The 21,046-nt window shown below is 30.8% G+C and overlaps 1 protein-coding gene across 1 annotated transcript in view; it reads left to right on the top strand.

Moving 5' to 3' along the window:
• The first annotated feature begins 4,053 nt into the window (after positions 1–4,053).
• The window catches only part of LOC142317283 (anosmin-1-like), a 104,765-nt gene continuing 87,772 nt past the window's right edge, over positions 4,054–21,046 (top strand). Inside the window, exon 1 of the mRNA XM_075353700.1 lies at positions 4,054–4,210. Within this exon, the coding sequence (XP_075209815.1) occupies positions 4,058–4,210 (153 nt within the window). The 5' untranslated portion in view covers positions 4,054–4,057. The remainder of the gene's footprint in view (positions 4,211–21,046) is intronic.

The raw sequence follows: 21,046 nt of genomic DNA, 5'->3' as shown, positions 1-21,046 counted from the left end.
CTCCACAAATTTATCTGTTTGGAATTTATTAAATTAAAAAAGAGATTTCTTCCGTAAAACATGAATTTTTGAAAAATTCTTTTCTAAAATCTGTTTAGGCATAGCTGAAATAACTAGAATTTTCTAAAAATGTATCCTGTAAACTTTTGTATGCATATAATAGGTCCCCATTCATTTTACCATAAAAAAAAATACTATTTGTATACTAGTTACAAAAATTTATAGTTTTACTTATTATCTAGGTCTTACTTCTGCTTATATCTGTAAACTTGTTTAAAACATAGTTCATTCATATCTTATTACACTGAACTTACCTAATATTCCCAGAAAAGAGTACTTAAAAGCAATTATTTTTTTACCAACATTCCCATCGTAAGCTAAGTTGAATTCATGACAGGTAGTTTTACTGACCATCCTAAATTGTTAGATCCCATACATCTGCACCTTCTTCTTTTTTTCTTTTTTCCAATGTCTTTCTCAATATCAACATGTTCAATCTGTTGGAAATTTTGAAATACATCCTTTTATCTTAAGGATATATTTACCTTTATCTATCTGATACTCATGGCATATTAACTCACTAGACTTATCAACAAATTATTATGATCATCACTTCCAGGTTTATCATACTGTAAGTATATCCTTTTGCTAATATATAAGGGGAATCAGTTATGTATAATCCATTAATAATCTATAGTGGGAGTGTACTGTGTAGTAGAGAGACAATCAGATTATCACCTTGTAGTATAGATGACCGCTCTTAGTGTTTAATACAGTTGAGGAAGCAACTCTTGATATAAATTAACATCTTATTTCTTACTTTAAACAGTATTTTTTAATATTGCGTTTTAACAGTATTTTTCAAAACTATTTAAAATATTTTTCAGTACTTTAGCTATGCTTCAACCAAGATCTGCCTAACAAGATATACTTGATCGACTAGGACCAGGTATAGCTTTAAGAACTCAGAGTAGTAAGTGCTTAATAATGAACGTAATCAAAAATATTTCGTTAGAAAATACGAATATGTCATGCTCAGAAGTTCAGATTCGTGTCGCCAGTTTGTGCGAAATACCAGTTGGCTCGTTAAAAAAGGTTTTGATAGAATCAAATAAATTAAGAGAAAAAGAAACTTTCAGTTTACCCGGCAAAACTCGCACACGAGTGCAAAAAAAACTAAACATAGATAATTTTCAAAAATGCGCATTACGGAACATAATTTATTATTTTTATAAAATTCACAATGCATTAACAACATTAAAAAAAATTCTGAATATTTTGAAATAAGGAACACCCGAATTATTCGATTTTAGTCACGAGACATTGAGAAAAATTTTGTTGAATATTGGTTTCAAGTGGAAAAGGACGGATTGTTTTTTGGGTGGGGGACGAAAAACGCTTTCACGTTATCCTCGTCCGGGTAAAAAAGTAACAAAAGCTCATTCTCAGATATTAAAATATTAATAAAAGAAGGTTAAACTAAGATAATAAAAGAAACTTAACCATTAAGATAAAATATTTAACACGAAATAAAAATTAAATTTATGGTTGATTATCATTAAATCTTATATTGATTCGTATTGATTCGTCTTAGAAGTTACAATACCCGATCTATTAGATTCTTGTCTTAGGGTAGAGCTTTCTTTTGCTAACTCGAATAAACAGAATTCGATTTAGAGAATATGAGTAATTATTTCAGAAATATTGTCTAAAAACGTCTTACAAAATAATATGCTTTCATCTCCTGGTTATTGTAGAATCTGCGTTGATATTAAGGTAAATCGTAAACCGAAACTTAACTGTCTGTACTGGTTTTCAAGTTTTTTTCTTTTTTTTACATCTGTAGTTTCTCCGGACACGCAATTAAGCATAAACTTAGCTCCGTTGCCTTTGCCTCAAACTACCTCGGAAGGACGCAAGCCCTCGCCCAGGCAGTCGGGATTCGGTCTTTTTGCATGCCATGTCTCAAATGAGGAGTCCCAAAAGGGAACTCCCCACCGGGACTCCGGTCTTGACGCCTCGTCTCCAATGGGGAACACCAAAGGGATCCCCCACTGGGACTACGGACTTACATTCCCCCAATGGCATCTCAAAGGAGTCCCAACCCGATCATTGAAGGTGGAGCCTCCCAACTCTCGGGGGTGGAGCTGTCCATCAAAGATACCATAAAGTTACTGTAAAGACACAACTCTTGACGCAGATGGACCCGTCTTGTATCCTCGATCTCCGGGTTGAGGACCGTACAACTTGCAGGATGTACGTCGAGGCTCCTGCTTACAATCCTTACGTATACGTCAGGTCTTAACACACGTAAAACAACGGCCACTTCTATCGGCGCCATTACAGAACTTGGCCCTGTGGCCTGGACTCCAGCATTTAAACCAGAGTTCGTCAGAGGCACGACGCGTCATCCGAGAGGCCACCCACTCAATGCGAACACGCCCATCAGACAGCAGTTTCTCCGCAAGGGTGGGTGGCACAGCTAATGTTACTACTTGCGTCGAGCCGTAAGCTGACCGCATTGATAAAACATCTATAGAGACCGACCAGTTATTTTAACCAGACAGACCCACCAGTTATTTTAAGAATTTCCTTGAGAAACTCATCCTGTGTCGTGAGAGCATCCACGTCCTTAACAATCTCGTGGACCCGCCTAGCATCCCTTGCAGTCAGGGCCGTAGTAGCACCCTCCACTTTTTTGGAGATATTTCTGCTCAACCGTTCGGTCGCACCACCATCGGCGCGCACCCGGAAGTAAAAATCCTTCTCAAGTTTTCAAGTTAGCATAGATTAATTTTATTTGAGCAAATTTACTCTGGCAGATAAAGTTGTTGTCACACTTACTTTGTTCTCAAACTTTCTTTGAACTCCTAAAATAACACTTGATATACGGTATTGAAGGCTTGATTAATCCTGCCGTATACATTTCTAAAAGTACAACTCTTCGCAAAGATAATCCCACCATGAGATCTTTTTTGACTCTCAAATACAAATTAAGCTTAGCTAGATTTATTCTTCAACAAATATCATCTTTTATATATATATATATATATATATATATCAAGAATATATATCAAGAAATTTGTGTTTGATACCCTCTTAGATAATTTTTTTTTTTTTTTTAATTGAATTTTGGATTAATTTGATCTTTTCTTTAACTTTAATTAGGTTAAAAATTTGACGAAAACGCTACTCCTGTTTTTGTGAGACCTGGTTAATTTCGACTAGCTAATTAATATATTTAGTAAAAAGTTATCAAGAATGACCATATATTTCATCATTTACTTACTTTTAACATTTTTTTTAACATTTTAACTTTTTCCCAAATTTATATTGTTAACTATTTTTTTCTTAATATCAACTCTCCTAGCTGCACTTTTTTATAGTTGTCATTATTAATTTCATTATTGTCAAAAATTATTTTAATTTGAATTTTATTCAAAAATTTAAAAAGAAATACAAAATGGGGATAGGTGTTAGAATTCTCAGAAAAAAATAGATTTTATTTATTAAATTCTGAAATTTAGCCTTCATTCTTTACCTCACATCAATGTTTAATCATTTTCTTACCTTATTTTAATCGATAGACAACATATTTTTATCAATCGATTATGTGAATTTAAAAAATTAAATTCTCATATCTAAGCAGAAGATGATTATAATATTCATCAAAGCAGAAATTAATTATAAAATATTCTGTAAAATTAATTTAATAACAATAAAATTATAATTGTATCATCCTTTTTAAAATATCAGAACAAGTCTCTTTCTTTTCATTGTTAAAACAATTTTTATGTCTACTCCCTCACTTCTTTTCTTTGGTTATTATATTACTAGGTCGAGAAACTTATAATAATTTATAACTCTCATCTGTATAAAAATGTCCTGAATCTAACTTATATTTCATTTTGATTTTTTTCTTTCTTTTTTTTAATATGCAAACCTTTTTTTTAATTAACTTAGTTTACTATTACAGTCGAATAATGTGGCGCGGGAAAGTGGATTGTTCCAAGGTCAGGTGGGGTGGGCCGGTGAGGCAGAGCAGCAGTCGAGAAGCATGGGCCTAGTAGCGAGAATGACGCTGCTGACGATCGTTGTGCGGTTAGCGTGCCTCTTTCTTTTGGGCTACATCCCTAGCTTATCTGCTAGACCACGTTCTTCGACTCCTGTTCTTCAGGCTAGATGCGAAGCAGCTTGCAATGAGACCACTGTCAGTTAACTTTTTTTTATATTCATTAACAATTTTATATTTTAATAAAAAATATATTTTTTTTTTTTAAGAATGTGTCCTCACATTATTATAGAGTATTTAGAAATTGTCCTTAAATAACAACAATTTTGATAATTTTTTTAACCTTTAATATTACCATCGAGTGTAACAAGTAAAGAAAATTTCTACTCTTTTTTTCCTTACCTGCAGGTAAAATATAGAAAATTATCCAGAAACGCATAAATAATAGAAATACTTAGAACTGAAAAATATGTTTTTTTTTTTGGAGGAATTAGAATAAAAATAAAATCGGATCAGAAAACTACATTCAGTAAGATTACTAAGGAAATTTTCACTGTTCAATAGCTATTTTATCCTTTAAATAGAAAATAATTTTTAAAACACACATTAAATAATATCATAAACCTTAAAGTAAGCAGTCAGTAGATAGCTGTTGTTCTTTAAAAACTATTTTCTCTCCTCAGAGACACGGGTAAGAATATTCTGAGGAACATACACTTACTTTACCTAATTTAGTTTTCTTCCATTAATATTATCGATATAAAAGCGATGATATTAATCTTTTATTAAAACGGTTTTCTAGTTCTATGGGTTTTAATAACAAAAAAATAAGAAACACCTATTTTCCTCATTTTATAAAGAAGTGTAAAAATGTATTTATTTAATCAAATCTTTAGTTTCATATCCGTTTTGGTACTTTACATGTAAACGTTCTGGCATTTTTCTGTATACTAAGGAGTTGACCGAGAAAATTTGGCCCCTTCACCTCGGCTCAGAAAATTCTAGGAAAAGCAAATAAAAAGTGTTAGTAACATTTCATACGGTTTATCTATTGAATTACTCAGATTAACTGAATAAAAACACTGAAGTATACAACGGATAATTATTTTATTCAAAATAAAAACTTGGTTATTAATATATTATCGATTCGGTTGAAAATCTTTAAATGATAATTTTTTAAAAGTGTTTAAAATAATTTTCTCTCTACGTTTTCAGTTACGATAGGTATTTTTTTATTACTTTTCGTGTACTTAGTTGTGATTAATAAATATCATCCAGTAAAATTGAAGAAAAATAGAGTAAGATTTATTTTCTAACGATACTTTATTTTTAAATTACCATTTATAATTTACATTTACTTTTATTTTATTGTATTAATAAATATAAATTTACATTTTCAACACATATTTTTAAAACAGCTAGCATTAAGGTAATGTGAATTTCAGGTTAATTCTTGAATGCGTAATCGCATAAATATATAAACATAAATTTTTAAATCATAAAAATGACTTATTTCGTGAAAAAATATAAACATGTTATCTGTAAATATAAAACAACACATAAACGTTAGGATATATTATACGATTAAATAACTGAACGTAATTATTTGTATTTATTAAGTAGTCTTTCTCTGTGCATGAGTAGATCCATACGACTGTTAAGAACATGACATTTCTTATAATCTTACAATTCGATCTGAATTTTTAAAATAAGATCTTTTTACCTCAGAGGTATTTCAACATTTCATTTTTTACTTTTTGTAAGGAATACCTAACTCAATCTAACGTAACTGTTGTATAATATTTTATTATAAACTCTTTTTAATTACAAATAAAAGTAAATGAGGATGATAAATGATCCGTAGCAATCATGTTTTCCAAAATTATTTAAATGATAATGGAAACATAAAGATACAGAAAATTAAGCTACTTAAACACCGCTAAGGGATAACAGTTTTGTGTAAAACACTACGAATTATATTTAATAATTTTAGTATGCTTTCATGATCCGACAAAATATATACTACACACTAGTAAAAAACGATTGAATTTTCAAATCTTCATTATCAGTCGCATTGTAATGTGACATTCTTATTAAACTACATTGAGAGAACTAATTTGTATTCTAAAGAACATTTTTTTAATTTCTTATATTTCAAAAATTTAAGTAATCAATTTTATTCAGTTTCGTTAAAACTAGCTCATAACATTAAGTTATGAGCTAAATATCACGTGATAACATAAGTTACACGTATCAGGAAACGCATTCACTTTTTTTAACTTCCGGGACTACCATTAGGTATTATTGCTTCAGAGAATGAAATAATGAATGAAATTTTTGTAGCGTGTAAAAATGCCATGCCTAACCGGGATTCGAACCCGGGACCTCCAGATGAAAGGCTGAGACGCTACTACTTGCGCCACGGAGGCCGACTAAGAAACCGCATCCAGTACTTTATTACATAACTTATCTGTCATTTTTAAACACTTAAAAAACTTCTTAATTCGACCGTAAGACTACATAGCATATTTTTATAGTATGTATGTTCAAGCATTATTCCTTCTCCAATCTTATTGGTCCATTAAATGGGCCGATTTCGGATTTCCATGATTCTTTTTACATCGTAGACTACTTTATATTGTAGACCATCAATGATCACGAACTAAGTTTTACTAGATTTCTAAGAGTTTCACACTGTTTCCAAAACTTTAAGGAATTAATTTCCAACCTTCATTTATAAAGATAATATATATTACCGCAACCCTGAGAGTCTTACCTTACGCCCGGTAGGCATCACTTTACATTGTTTCTTTAATTCCTTTTCTGGATAAGTAACTGAATTTTTTCCTTTTAACGAAAGTGAATAAAATTGACTAGTGCTTATTAAAACACGAATATATCACCTTTGGAGTTTTCATACGTATCCACATTTTAAATAAAACTAACAAAAAATAATAAATTTAAAAACATGGGACTTGTTGGAAAAAATAATTTTTTTAAATTTAATTTTTTTAATTTAGCGCCAAATTAAAAATAATTACCAACACCCTTAATCTGGCAGTTGTTTTCAGTTTGTCGCCGATTTTAAAAAAACTGAAATTTAAAAAAAAAAATGGAAAAAGAATTATTATATTTAATTCTTAGTGCAATATTAATTAATTATGCATTATCTGTATTAGTGTTACTGTATTATATGTATTAATCTAACAATTTCAGGAATTGTCTTAGCTGGCATGGGAGTATTTTGCACATTACGCTAAAAATAATCAGAACCATGACGTGGAAGAAAAGGCTGCTTTGTACTAAACTAAAGAAAACAATTATAAAAATGTATATGAAGTTTTAAAATATAACTTACTAGAATAATTTATCTAGTATTGCACGTAATATTTATCATTAAACCTATATTTAATGCAGATTCAAAGTTAAATAGAACAAGAATAAACATATTTTGATTACCCCGTGTGTGATTTCATTTTTTAGTAGTAATAACTTTTATTTAACTTATTTATTTTACTTAATTATACATTCATAGACTTGTGTGTCAAAAATCTGTAAAATACAACCTGGAGCTAATGCAATAATTCACAATAATGTAAAAAAAATATATACACACACACACACACACACACACACACACACACACACACACACACACACACACAACATATATATATATATATATATATATATAAAGAACTTTTACAACTAATTCTAGAGGCTAAAAATAAGAAAAAAGTTCATATAAACATAGGTCCGAAAACGCTTCGTTAGCGAGTTATACAGAGTGAAAGATTTCGCCCGAGTTTCAGTTCCTCCGGGTAAATTAAGGCTTTCTGAAATTCTGGGAAGGTCAATTAAGGGGCAAATTCAATTGTTTCTTACGGTTTTTGAAGTGGTAAATCGAAGAAAATAGGTCCCAGAACTGTATCTCTTTTAGTTTCTAAGATATCACATGTAAAACGCCAAAAATAGGGTCAAAAAACACATTTTTTTACGTTTGACGTACAATAATGTTGTTAAATTAGCACTAAATCATACATTTTTTAAACATAAATTGTAGAGAATTTAATTATAAGAAGATTGATGTAAATAATGTCAACAGAAAACAAATAAAATTTTCTTGTATACACACACACACACACACACACACACATATATATATATATATATATTGTAATAACAAAATTTATAAATAACTGATATTTAATTAAAAAAACACCATTATTATTAATATAATCAAGGAGCAGCCAGCTACTAACTTTTCCTGAAAATTCGTGTATTTTGTCTGTTTATGAGAGCAGCCGTTATATAAATATATACGATTATATTTATATTTCTATAATCTCCAGGACTGAGTCGTATGTCTGTGTTGCAATAATCGATGCTATATTATTAGGTATCTCCCACAGGTACTCCAACAGCTGTTCCTTGCCCTGGATAGGGTTCCAGATCGGGCTAAATATTTGATATGCACAAGGCTTCACTCGATCTTTAAAAGAAGATTCATTTTTGTCAAATCATTTTGATGAATATATAGTTACAGTCTAAATGAAGGCAACATAATTTCTTATTTCAAATTCCACAAAAATTAAATATGATATTCGTACGTGAAATTTGTCCAAGGAAGGGCAGAAGATTGATCGATTTTGAGGGGAAGGAATATATTCGTATATATTATGTTTAAAGGATAAAAATATTTAAATTATTATTGATTTTATAGCAAGATTCTATTTTTTTTTTGGAAATTAGGAAACTATTGGAAATATATTCTACTGGATAGATCACACTGATTTATTTTAATTCTGCTCAGAATGGCTCGTAGCTTTATCATCAAGCACTAACAGACCTTCAAAATGATTTTCTTGTAAGTAATAACTTCGGAAAGTTCCTCAATTTAGTTATAAATGACAATTTTTAAAGAAATTCTTAGAAGAGATTCAACATAGCAAACAACATAGCATGAATGACACTAGTCAAAATTTCCACCTTTATTCCCAGAAATATTATGCTGAAAAAAGCGCTATATTGATTAGTATTCTTTGGCTTATAAATTTGCGTAAAATTAACGGAACAAAATGCATTAGCTATTACTCATTTCTGTCAGTGGTATTTAGTTAATTCCTAAATAAAGGTAATGATTTTTAATTTATGAATTCAAAATCATGTATGTTCATTTACGAGGGCCAAAATTAAAAATGTATTACCTAATTCAGCAATATAAATACTAGTAACCCACTAACAAAATTCATACTACTGCAGCTGAAATATATAGAATCGTGATCGGTCAAATATTGAATAATCGGGTACAGTACACCACCCCGTAATTCTTGTTTTGCACAGTCGCTAACGGCAGAGTTAGTCGTTTCGATCAGTTAGGTTAGAGACAACTGCATTAACCCACCGGGTTGGTCTAGTGGTTAACGCGTCTTCCCAAATCAGCTGATTTGGAAGTCGAGAGTTACAGCGTTCAAGTCCTAGTAAAGCCAGTTATTTTTACACGGATTTGAATACTAGATCGTGGATATCGGTGTTCTTTGGTGGTTGGGTTTCAATTAACCACACATCTCAGGAATGGTCGAACTGAGAATGTACAAGACTACACTTTATTTACACTCATACATATCATCCTCTGAAGAATTATCTAAACGGTAGTTACCGGAGGCTAAACAGGAAAAAGAAAGAGACTACTGCATATAAATCTTATGCTTCTTAATCTGAATAAGAAGGAACCTAATAAAGAGTTTCGTTTCTTAGCAGATATTTAGAACAAAAAAAAAACAGAAGTAAAAAGGGCAAAAGTTGTTTTAAAAAATATAAATTTTTATTAGTACAAAAAGGTTTCCAAAAATATTTTTTAGAAATTTTTTTATAACAAACTTTTAGTAAAGTATTATTTTATTTACCTTTTGGACGACATATTTTGCGCTAGGATTATTCAAATATTTACGCATAAAATCTCCACCCCTTGTTCAGCATATTTACAAAAATACGAATAAGTAAAGTGAAAAATACGAATATAAGGTAGGTTTTTCTTGATGACAATCATTAAATGATTTTTCAGATGCAATAGGAAGGAAATTTTACGGAATACAAATAATATTTTTAGATGGTTTTAGTATTTCTTTCTAACTATAACCATTATACTAACAATTAATTTTATCACCTTTCTAAATCTTATAAGTAATTTGGAATTTTAATGATATCAGGTACACTGAAATCTGAAAACTTGGTATTTCAGAAACGTAGTTGAAACTTAACAAAATACTGTTTGCTAGTTTATTTATTTAAAACAAAAAACCTTAAGAGAAGTTAAAACAAACAAGCCAATGATTGATTATACATTTTAATTTTTTTCGAAATATTTCACGAAAGAAGGTTTAGAAAAAACCTCTGTGACATTTAAAAAAAAGATTTAGTTTTAATATTTTAGATTCATAATAAAGGATTAAAAACGTAATCAGTCGGCAATATTAGTGTCCACCTCTTTTTCAATTTCTACTCTAAATTTCACAGAAGTATGTCAATCAGTATGTAAACGGAAATTTTTTTAATCTATCCCTCTGGAAAATCATTCAACATATTTTTGTCATTTTCTTCATATCTGATTGATCAAAAAATGTCTTTAAAACATTTTCGGCAGAGCGCCCTAAAATTAGGGATAAAATAGTTACACTGTACTGTTTGCTAAGGTTTATGAAAAAGCATTGGTGTTGACACACAAATTAAATAATGTAAACATGCTTAAACGCAGCCAATAGTAATGGAGGGGATCACTTATTTTTTATTTATTTTGTAGTTTTGACCTTTCTTCCTGCTAATACATACCCACAAGTGCATTTTATTTCTAACAGAGAAGCCAACATATTATGCAAGTAAAGTTCATTTCGTCTTCGAACCTGAATCAACGAAGCAGTGAAGGAATTAAAGAGAGAATATTGTGGGAGTAGAACTGAGAACTAGTTAACTTAGGCAATACCGTCCATAACATACAGTATTATTTCCGTTGTACTGATTAAACAACTTAGTACATGCTACAGTTAGAATAAAAAACTCCAAAAAAAGTGTGTATGTATATATATATATATATATATATATATATATATCATCTAATTTTATTGAAAATGAGAAGATAGTTTAAGGCAAAATCTGTCTAAAAAATTATTCTAAAATGAATAACGAAGTTAAAAAATGTCACTTTTAGATTTTTCAGAAAACCAAAATCCTAACAGTAGCAGTAGATTTTAAGGCAAAATATAAGCCTATCTTTTATTTTCCTGTAAATATTTTTCCTTGTTTCACATTTTCTTACAGGATTTATTTATTATTTTTATATAGAAAATCAATTAATAGAAAAAGACAATTGTATTCTAATGGAAAAAACCCATGTTACAATTGTTTGTTTAAATATATTTATACGTTTTTTGTTTTCAGTCATTTGACTGGTTTCATGCAGCTCTCCAAGATTCCCTTTCTAGTGCTAGTCGTTTCATTTCGGTATACCCCCTACATCCTACATCCCTAACAAATTGTTTTACATATTCCAAACGTGGCCTGCCTACACAATTTTTTCCTTCTACCTGTCCCTCCAATATTAAAGCGATTATACCAGGATGCCTTAATATGTGGCCTATAAGTCTCTCCCTTCTTTTAGCTATATTTTTCCAAATGCTTCTTTCTTCATCTATTTCCTGCAACACCTCTTTATTTGACACTTTATCCACCCATCTGATTTTTAACATTCTCCTATAGCACCACATTTCAAAAGCTTCTAATCTTTTCTTCTCAGATACTCCGATAGTTCAAATTTCACTTCCATATAAAGCGACGCTCCAAACATATACTTTCAAAAATCTTTTCCTGACATTTAAATTAATTTTTGATGTAAACAAATTATATTTCTGACTGAAGGCTCGTTTCGCCTGTGCTATTCGGGATTTTACTTCGCTCCTGCTTCGTCCATCTTTATTAATTCTACTTCCCAAATAACAAAATTATTCTACTACCATAAACTTTTCTTTTCCTATTTTCACCTTCAGTGGTCTATCTTTGTTATTTCTACTACATTTCATTACTTTCATTTTGTTCTTGTTTATTTTCATGCAGTAGTTCTTGCGTAGGACTTCATCCATGCCATTCATTGTTTCTTCTAAATCCTTTTTACTCTCAGGTAGAATTACTATATCGTATCATCTTTATCTTTTCACCTTGTACTGTTACTTCAAATCTAAATTGTTCTTTTAACATCATTAACTCCATTTTCTATGTAAAGATTAAAAAGTAACTTGTCAGACTCCCTTTCTTATTACGGCTTCTTTCTTATGTTTTTCCATTATTACTGTTGCTGTTATATTTATACATAATTTAAAAAAAATTATACAGTGATATTTTTCGAATAATAAAAGTTTTGGTATATTATATATAAAATCAACCGATATCGACTTCCAAATCGTGTTGTTAATTCCAAAATGAAGTCCATTTTTTTATCTCATTGCATCTACACAACTACATGTATTGTGTATTTGTGTAAGGTTTTCGAAATAAATTAACTGGTATGTCAATATACCACCATTTATATCCGTATAATATACTTTTTTTTAACCTTCGAGACCACCGTTAGGTATTGCTTCAAAGGATGAGATAGATGATAATTTTGTAAGGTGTGAGAATGCTATGCCTGACCGGGATTCAAACCCGAGACCTCCGGATGAAAGGCCGAGACGCTACCACTCGCGTCACGGAGGCCGACAGTATAGTCTACTACATCATCACCTAGTCTAAATTGCTATCGTTTTTCGTAGAAAGATGAACGTATAACTTAATTAACAATAACGCTTTCCCAACTGTGCAAAATTTGGTAAATATTTTTATAATCTTTTTAAACACGATTATAAAATATTAATTTTGTCTCGTTTTGTAGAACAAATCTCGTTTTTGCCCATTAATTAGTGATAAGATTACATAAGAAAACACCGGGAATATTTTCAGCTAAATAAATAACGTATCTAAATCAATAAAAATATATCCGGTATGTAATGTAATGTGTAAACATCAATTTTGTTACATGTACAATATCTGGTGCGTTTTTAACCCATGAAGTCAATACTTATTTATATTAATATTAATTTTGCTACAAAGATGATCTTGGTTTTTATACTCAAACGAAAACAATTTGAGTTGTTTAACAAAAAATTCTTCATCAGCATAAAGAATTTACAGTTTTAAGAATTTCTCATGCGGGCTGTTCGGTAATTCGTGAAAGTAATCGTGAAATATAATCGTGTAATCAGTACAATTGTATTTAAAAGTAAGTTTTTGCACAACAATTCTAAAACTTGATTCACTAAGATTTGCCCAAAAACAGGATACCATAATACAACCGATTAAAATACAAGTAAAAAATGTTGAATATTTTAAATTTTGAGAGCTTTTCTCAAGCTTTTAATATAGCCTACGAACAATACTTACGAATCATATTCCGCATTTATTTTTTTATCACTAATTATACACCAGTAATTACTGTGTACTTTTTCGTTTAGTTTTGTCGATATTCGCTCAAAAATCAAGAACCGCGGGTGAAATAATTCTTTTACCTACATTTATTGAACTTTAAAATAAATTGAATACGTATTTATCTAGAAAATTTCATAAATAGATAAACAACACGACTTAAACCAAAAGTATTTTGCACGTAATAACATTTTCAGAAGCTGACTAACCACAGTCTTATAAACGGATGGTTGTATGTTTTTTCTGTAAAGAAAATATATCAAATTTTATTTTGTAGTTTGTTTATAAAAATAGGCTAAATTAGTATCGAAACATTAGTGAGAAAATAAATATTTCCTCGTATGAGATTAAATAAAAATGTTGTCGCTTCACGTTTTTGTAAAAAAACGGAAGTGGTAATTTTTAATAAGGAATTCAATAGCAGTTAAATAGACTCCATATTATTAACGTAATGTTATTACGTGCTTTTCAGGTATTAATATAAATTGTTGTAACTACTTTGAGAAAGAGTTTGACATAAATTTTTCAAGACTACATGTAATGTTCAACTACGGTTGAACATTACATCATAAATACAAAATGAGTTGCATTTACAGATCCATTTTTTCTTGATGATTCTTTTTTTTAATTTTATTTTCGTGGTTGCCAATTAAGCAACTTTCTGTTAAAGATGCGTGTAATGGCATGATTTGCGAGAGAAGTTGTTGAAATCGTATCTAATTTTTTGGTGTATCTAAATGATCAAAATTTGGCCATTTTTCCGTAGATATCAACTTTTTATCATATTTTTCATTGTCTAGTATTTTCTTAGCCGGGTTAGTAAAGTAACTTTTCGTAGTACTTTTTTAATGCTTCTTAATTTCTTAATTTTAGTAGGCAACAAATTAAGTAACTCGGTTTTAATTTTGCTTCTAGATCTAAAAGTAAAAAAAATCTAAAAAAAAATAAAAAACAGAAATCTAAGAAAATAAAAGTCTAAAAAGGATTGAAAATAATTTTCAGTGTTTTTAATCCGGTACTTTCTCTAATCAGCAATATTTTATAAAACCGTGTTACGTTATATTATACGTCCAGCTTTTGGATTAATTTTAAATCTTGTTCACACTTAATAAAACAATGAGCGATTTGATTATTTAGATAAAACATTAATTTTGTGATCGAGTAATCGACGAACGAGTAACTGACGTAAGAATAAATTTACCCTAAGGTTACACTCTTGTAATTTAATGATTGCCAAAATATATAGAAATTTTTTTTTTTTTTTGTCTTCAGTCATTTGACTGGTTTGATGCAGCTCTCCAAGATTCCCTATCTAGTGCTACTCGTTTCATTTCAGTATACCCTCTAAATTGTTAGGTAATCCTACATGAATCCCAAATTGTTAGGGATGTAGGACATCCCTAACAATTTGTTTTACATATTTCCAAACGGCTACACAATTTTTTCCTTCTACCTGTCCTTCCAATATTAAAGCGACTATTCCAGGATGCCTTAGTATGCGGCCTATAAGTCTGTCTCTTCTTTTAACTATATTTTTCCAAATGCTTCTTTCTTCATCTATTTGCCGCAATACCTCTTCATTTGTCAATTTATCCACCCATCTGATTTTTAACATTCTCCTATAGCACCACATTTCAAAAGCTTCTAATCTTTTCTTCTCAGATACTCCTATTGTCCAAGTTTCACTTCAGAAAATTTGTTCTAACAAAAAAAATTGTTCACATTTTAATATTAGTGTGATTGACTGATATTTAATTTGACTTTGGGTATTACTAATAAATTAAAAGTACAGATTTTTACAAGATTTACTGATTTTTTTCTTTTCGAGTATTGTATCGATCTTAAATAAGCATTTGATGAAATTTAGCTTCAATAATTATAACAATAATTAATCCATTCAATTTCTTATTACAATTTGGAAGTTTTATCGTGCTTTATATTATCTATCCCTTCTATTTTGTGACTGTGACGAATTTAAAGTACCTGAGGTATAAAAAGCACAAGTCAGACCTACTTTTTCGCATGGTTATGATGTTAATTTTACAGAATATAGGCTGAATATTATCTGCATTTCGGTGTGAAATTGATATGCTGATATGTAACAGTATATTCGGCTCAATAAAACCAAGAAGAAGGCAATTAGGAACCAGATTCACTTCTTACTTTCATAAATAAGCCTGCTAAAATACTATGCGTTTATACTTGAAAATTACTATCTGGTTCAGTGGAGAGACCGGTGTCTCATGTCAGCTTGTCTGTTTGTTTTACAAAAAATTTTCCAATTGTTTATTTCTTTATTTATTTGTTTATATATACTTAAGTTATACTGTGTAATATTTCTTCCTAATTATTAACAAAGAAGAGTAATATTTTAAAACTATAATAAAAAAGGTGATATATTATTACTGGTATTATTATTATTATTATTTTTATTATAATTATTTTTCTTCTCTGTTGCGTGATTGTGGTCTTAATCTGCACTGACTATGCCAAGTCAGTTTAGTACTATTATGATTCTGTATTAAAGAAAGATATGATAATGTTGCATGTTTTGTGTGAGTGAATTCTGGAAGTTTCTCTGTATATGTGTATTGAGTCCTAACTAGAGTATATTAGGTGTGGTGTGAATATTAGGTGTGGTATTATCATCACTAGATCGGTGTATTTGGTTTGGATGTTTGACATTGGAGATTGCAATGTCAATTAAGTAGATGATTTTTTTTCTATTTTCAATTGTAAGGTGATGTCTGGTCTATTGGCAGAGATTTTTTTATCCATATAAATGTTGACATCCCGGTAATGCACTTAATATTTTATTATTTAGTTTGAATTTAGTATTTAGTATTTTTGAGTATGAATGTTGATGTATATTTGTTGTAGGGATCTGTGATTTCTGCACGTTTGTATGTTGTAGCTACTGCTTGATGTACATTTTAGCTGCTGTGTTATGTCTGACTGTATATTCAGTTTCCGCTAGAGTTCTGTATCCACCTTTGATGTGTTCTACTGTTTCCTTTTGTTGTTGATAACATGTGTCATGTTCTCTTGCACAGTTCATTTGTGACAGATGGATCACTGATTATGTGTTGTTTTTTTTTCTAATTTTGAGTTGCTATGATTTCATCTTAAATGGGAAGTTGGAAACCCTCTTTCAGGTAAGATCCGACCATCCTGAAACCGGTTTATGATTTTTTTTGTTGACATAGTCGTGTGTGACATGGTATCTTTGTTTTCCATGGAGAGGTTTTTGTGACCTGGTCACAAAAATCTCTAAAATCTAATCTTTTACTCTAAAAATTTACCTCTTTACTCTTTTACTTTTTACCTCTAAAAATCTAATCTTTTCTTGCTGTGATTGTGCGTGGTTTTGCATGTCTGCTGCATTGCTTATGTGGGATAGACCAAGAGTGTGTAGGTTTTGTCTGCTTTTACTATCCCTATATGTAGGCTGGTTTATTTCATATGCAAGAAATTTCTGAGTTTCTGTATTTGTTTTGTTTGTAGTGACAGTATGTCTATGATTCCTCTCCTCCCTTCTTTTCGCTCTATGGTGAGTCTTTCTTTGTATGTGCTGAGGGGTGACGTCCTGTGTTTAGTGAGTTCTGAGTGGATGATGATATGAATATTTTCTATGTCTGAGCGTGACCATTTGATGATGCCAAAGGAATATGTAAGGATAGGTAATGGCTTTGGTGAGGTTTTTGGAATTTAGTTTTGTTTTTAGAATTTTAATAAACCGGTTTTTGAATTCGTTCTTTTTCGACTGATTTTGATATTCTGATGAAAGCCTAGGTTTACAGTTTCCATTTTGGAATGATTTTCCCATTGGCCTCTATTAATGTGAAGTATCTTGGATTTACTTATGCCGAACTCATTAAGGATATCTGAGGTGAAATTTTTTATGGTTTTGAGGAATCCTTTTAGTTGTATCTCCATGACTGCATATAGTTTAATTTTATCCATTTAGAGGAGGTGGTTAATTCTATATTGGCTTGTTTTTTGGTGTCTGATGTAGTAGCCTTAGCCTGTACTGTTAGGTGCATTTGAAAATGGGTTGAGTTAGAGACAAAACCAGAGAGTGTTGAGTAAGTCTTCTTGGAAAATGCCACATTATATCTAGATGTCACCTTTTTGGATTACAATTTATGTAAGAAACTGTCTAGGGTATGGATTGATCTTGTAAATCTCTAGAACCTTGATTAGCCAGCTATGGAGTAGTGAATCAAAGGCTTTTTTGTAGTCTACATAACAGGTGTAAAGGTTTCTGAATTCTTTTTCAGTTTGTCCATTATGATACTATCTATGATGAGTTGTTCTTTTCATCCTTGGTTTTGTTTCCTGCATTCTTTCTGCTCTTCTGTGAAAATGTTGTTTTGTGTTAGGTGGTGTTCTAGCTTCTTGTAGATTGCTGCAGTGATGATCTTGTGTAGAGCTGGGAGGTCAGTGATCAGTCCATAGATTGATGGGTTTTTGGTGTTTGAGCTTTTGGTTTTGACATGCATTATGTCTTGGGTGAAAAATTTAGGAAGTTTGTGAGTTTGAAGTGTGATTTTGTTGATTTGTTATACGAGTGCTTATACCAAAAGTATGAGATGTTATCTACTCTAGGGCATTTCCAGTTGTGTGTGTATTTGATTGTTTCTGTGATTTCTTGTATTGTAAGTGTGATATCTCCTTATTATATCATGTGTTGGTGATTTTCTTCTTCTGCTTTGATCAAAGAGATGTTATTGTTGTTAAATCCAGCTTCTGATCAGAGATTTTTCCAGAAATCGATGACTTCTTGTTTGTCTGGTGGTTCTATTACTGTTGTTTGGTTGTTTGATATTCATTTTTGATAGAACTCTTTCTCACTACTTCAGAAGAGATTGTTCATTTCCTTTCACTTATTGAATTCACAGTATCTACAGAGGACACTTGCGATATAAACAGATAGTTTCTCTTTGAGTGGGTTATATATTTCTGGAAGTGTTTGTTGGGGTGACTTGGATTTGAGGTTGTTCACAGACTTTGTAATGCGTTTAAGGTATTGCCATTTGCAAATTGGGTGGAATTCTTTAATTTTTTTCTGATGTTATAAATTTTCTTTATTTTAAATTCTTATTTGCCAACTGGGGTTTGGTTTCGTGCTGTTAAGGTTTCTGGGTCTTTGTAGTAAGTATTTTTTATTTGTTCCTTTTGACTGAGGCCCTCTATGATGCTTGAGTTTATTATGTACTGGGCTATTACATATCAGTTGATTGTGTTAAGTTTTCCTATGTGTTCTGCTTGAAGATCATTCAGGGTTTAGGGTTTCTTAGTGTGGGGTCAGTGCCTAGCCTGGTTATAATTCCATTACTTTTATGGCTGCTTGTGTGAGAGGTAATTGAGAGTGGGTTGTAATTGAGTGGCGGGAGGTGGTAATTGGCTAGTAGTTATGCCTGGCATGACTTTTTGGAGAGCATTTGTTCTTTGTTGTGTGTTGGTGTTAGATGCTACGTTCCTGTTGGGGGATGGTGTTTGAATGATTTGTTGTGTGTGCATAATTGGTTTGCTGGTTATTGTGTTACTTTGGTCATTTGTTGGACAAGGTTTATTATAATGGCTACTGTGTTTTTTATGGTTTGAAGATTAAGTCTTCTAAAGCAGTTGTTCTTTACTATGGTTCTCTTTTGATCGATTATTCTCAGTTCTGTGACAATTAGTTGTACGTGTGGGTATTGGGCCAAAAAGCGTCTGTGTAATTTATGTCTGCAGCCTGAGGAGATGGTTTCCAGATTGGTAGGAATGTAGTAACAGCATATTAGAACGTTATTCATGTCATCAGTCCGTAGCAAGCACTGTCTTATCTGGTAGCTTTGATAGTTGCTGGTTGTCCTGCCAAAACATCCATGGATGGGTTTGGTGTAGACTGTTATGGTTGGGTGTTTGCTGTGTTTGGTGTTGGTTCGATTTGAGTTTAAATGACGTACTCTAAGCCGTCATGGATTATTTTGATTATTTGAATCATTCATTGTATTCCCACGAGTACCTAGGGAAAGAGTGGATCGGTTATAGAGAACCCTGGAGTACAATGACAAGGCTAGATTTAAACAATGGGTGCCTGGTGCCTTGAGTTCCTGAGAGGATGCGTAATACACCTTTATCACGCATCCTTAGGATTGGGGTCATCCCATTATTAATTTTTTACGACAGACAAGGAGAGCGCCATGGTTGTATTCTAGGTCCGCAACCACACGGGCTTATTATTATTATTATTATTATTATTATTATTAATCATTGTTGGATTTATCTTTTACAGTGATTTTTTCATATTTGGAAAAGATATAAAATTATTAAAAGTGATTGAATTTTTAATTACAATTTCAGTTTACAAACAGAATAACCACCCGTTAATTAAATAAGACTAGAATTATTAATAGAAACAGCGGGTAAATATTAGTTTTTATTTAAATATTGTCTCCTATTGCATTGGGACTTTCTTTTTTTATTTTTATATATTCCTCAATAATCATGAAATAGAAAAATAGTATTAAAAATAATGCTTTATGTAATACATCTTAAAAATTGTTTTAATAAATTATCTCGAATATTATATTTTAAATAGAATACGATGCGTCCGTGAGGTGAAACGAGTAACATCTCATTGTTGCGCTTTGTTTTGTTTTCTGCTTTTTTACAGCAACAAGTTTACGTTGAGAAGGGATGGAAGAGTCGTGCTATGAGGGAGTGTAAGAGGGGAAGAATGATTGGACAGGTCGGAGAAGTCAGTGAACTCCTCGGTGCATTGCGCAACTCAATACCGTGGATGATGGTCAGGGTTGCACCGGAAGATAGTACATAATACAATAAAGCTCTCTATCTTTAAAAGAGCTCTCTTGTATTGGTAGCAAATAAACTTGTTTTTACCGTAACCTATTCATTTAGTAAACGCGATCGCATTAATCGGAATACTTAAAATTATAATGAATGAAAATTCCTTTGATATTAAAAAATTAAAGAAATGAATAAAATTAAGACATGTTAATAAACAGAAGAGATTATAATCATTACTTCAAACAATGATGAGAATGTATTCCGAAAATAAACGAGACATAAAATGATGTATTATGATGTTTTCTGATGATTTATCTTCATATCATATTTTTTATTCTTCATATAATTCGTTACTTAAAATCAATGTAACGTTGCGCAGACATAAATTTACGTACTGTAATATATCATTATATTATACTACTGAATAACATGATTGCAATACCATCATCAACCACAATGTTATAATAACATTAATTTACGCGAATTATTTTTTGAATCCTGATTACATCATAAATATTGGTACTGAAACTTCTTTAGGATCCTCTTATTCGTACATTTTTCCTTATACCAGGTTTCATACCTGTTTTATCTAACGTATTTTTATTTACTAATTTAAAAGCGTTATTGACTTAAAAAGCATACAAATCACAAATATAATCTTTTGTCATATTAGATTCATAATAATTTTCTTGTTACAATAAACATCGAAAAAATAAATCTTGTCAACCT

Source organism: Lycorma delicatula, chromosome 1 (genome assembly GCF_047948215.1).
Source record: "Lycorma delicatula isolate Av1 chromosome 1, ASM4794821v1, whole genome shotgun sequence".
Taxonomy (NCBI): domain Eukaryota; kingdom Metazoa; phylum Arthropoda; class Insecta; order Hemiptera; family Fulgoridae; genus Lycorma; species Lycorma delicatula.
The sequence above is the reverse complement of the archived record's forward strand: the minus strand, read 5'-3'. Positions and strand labels throughout refer to the sequence as shown.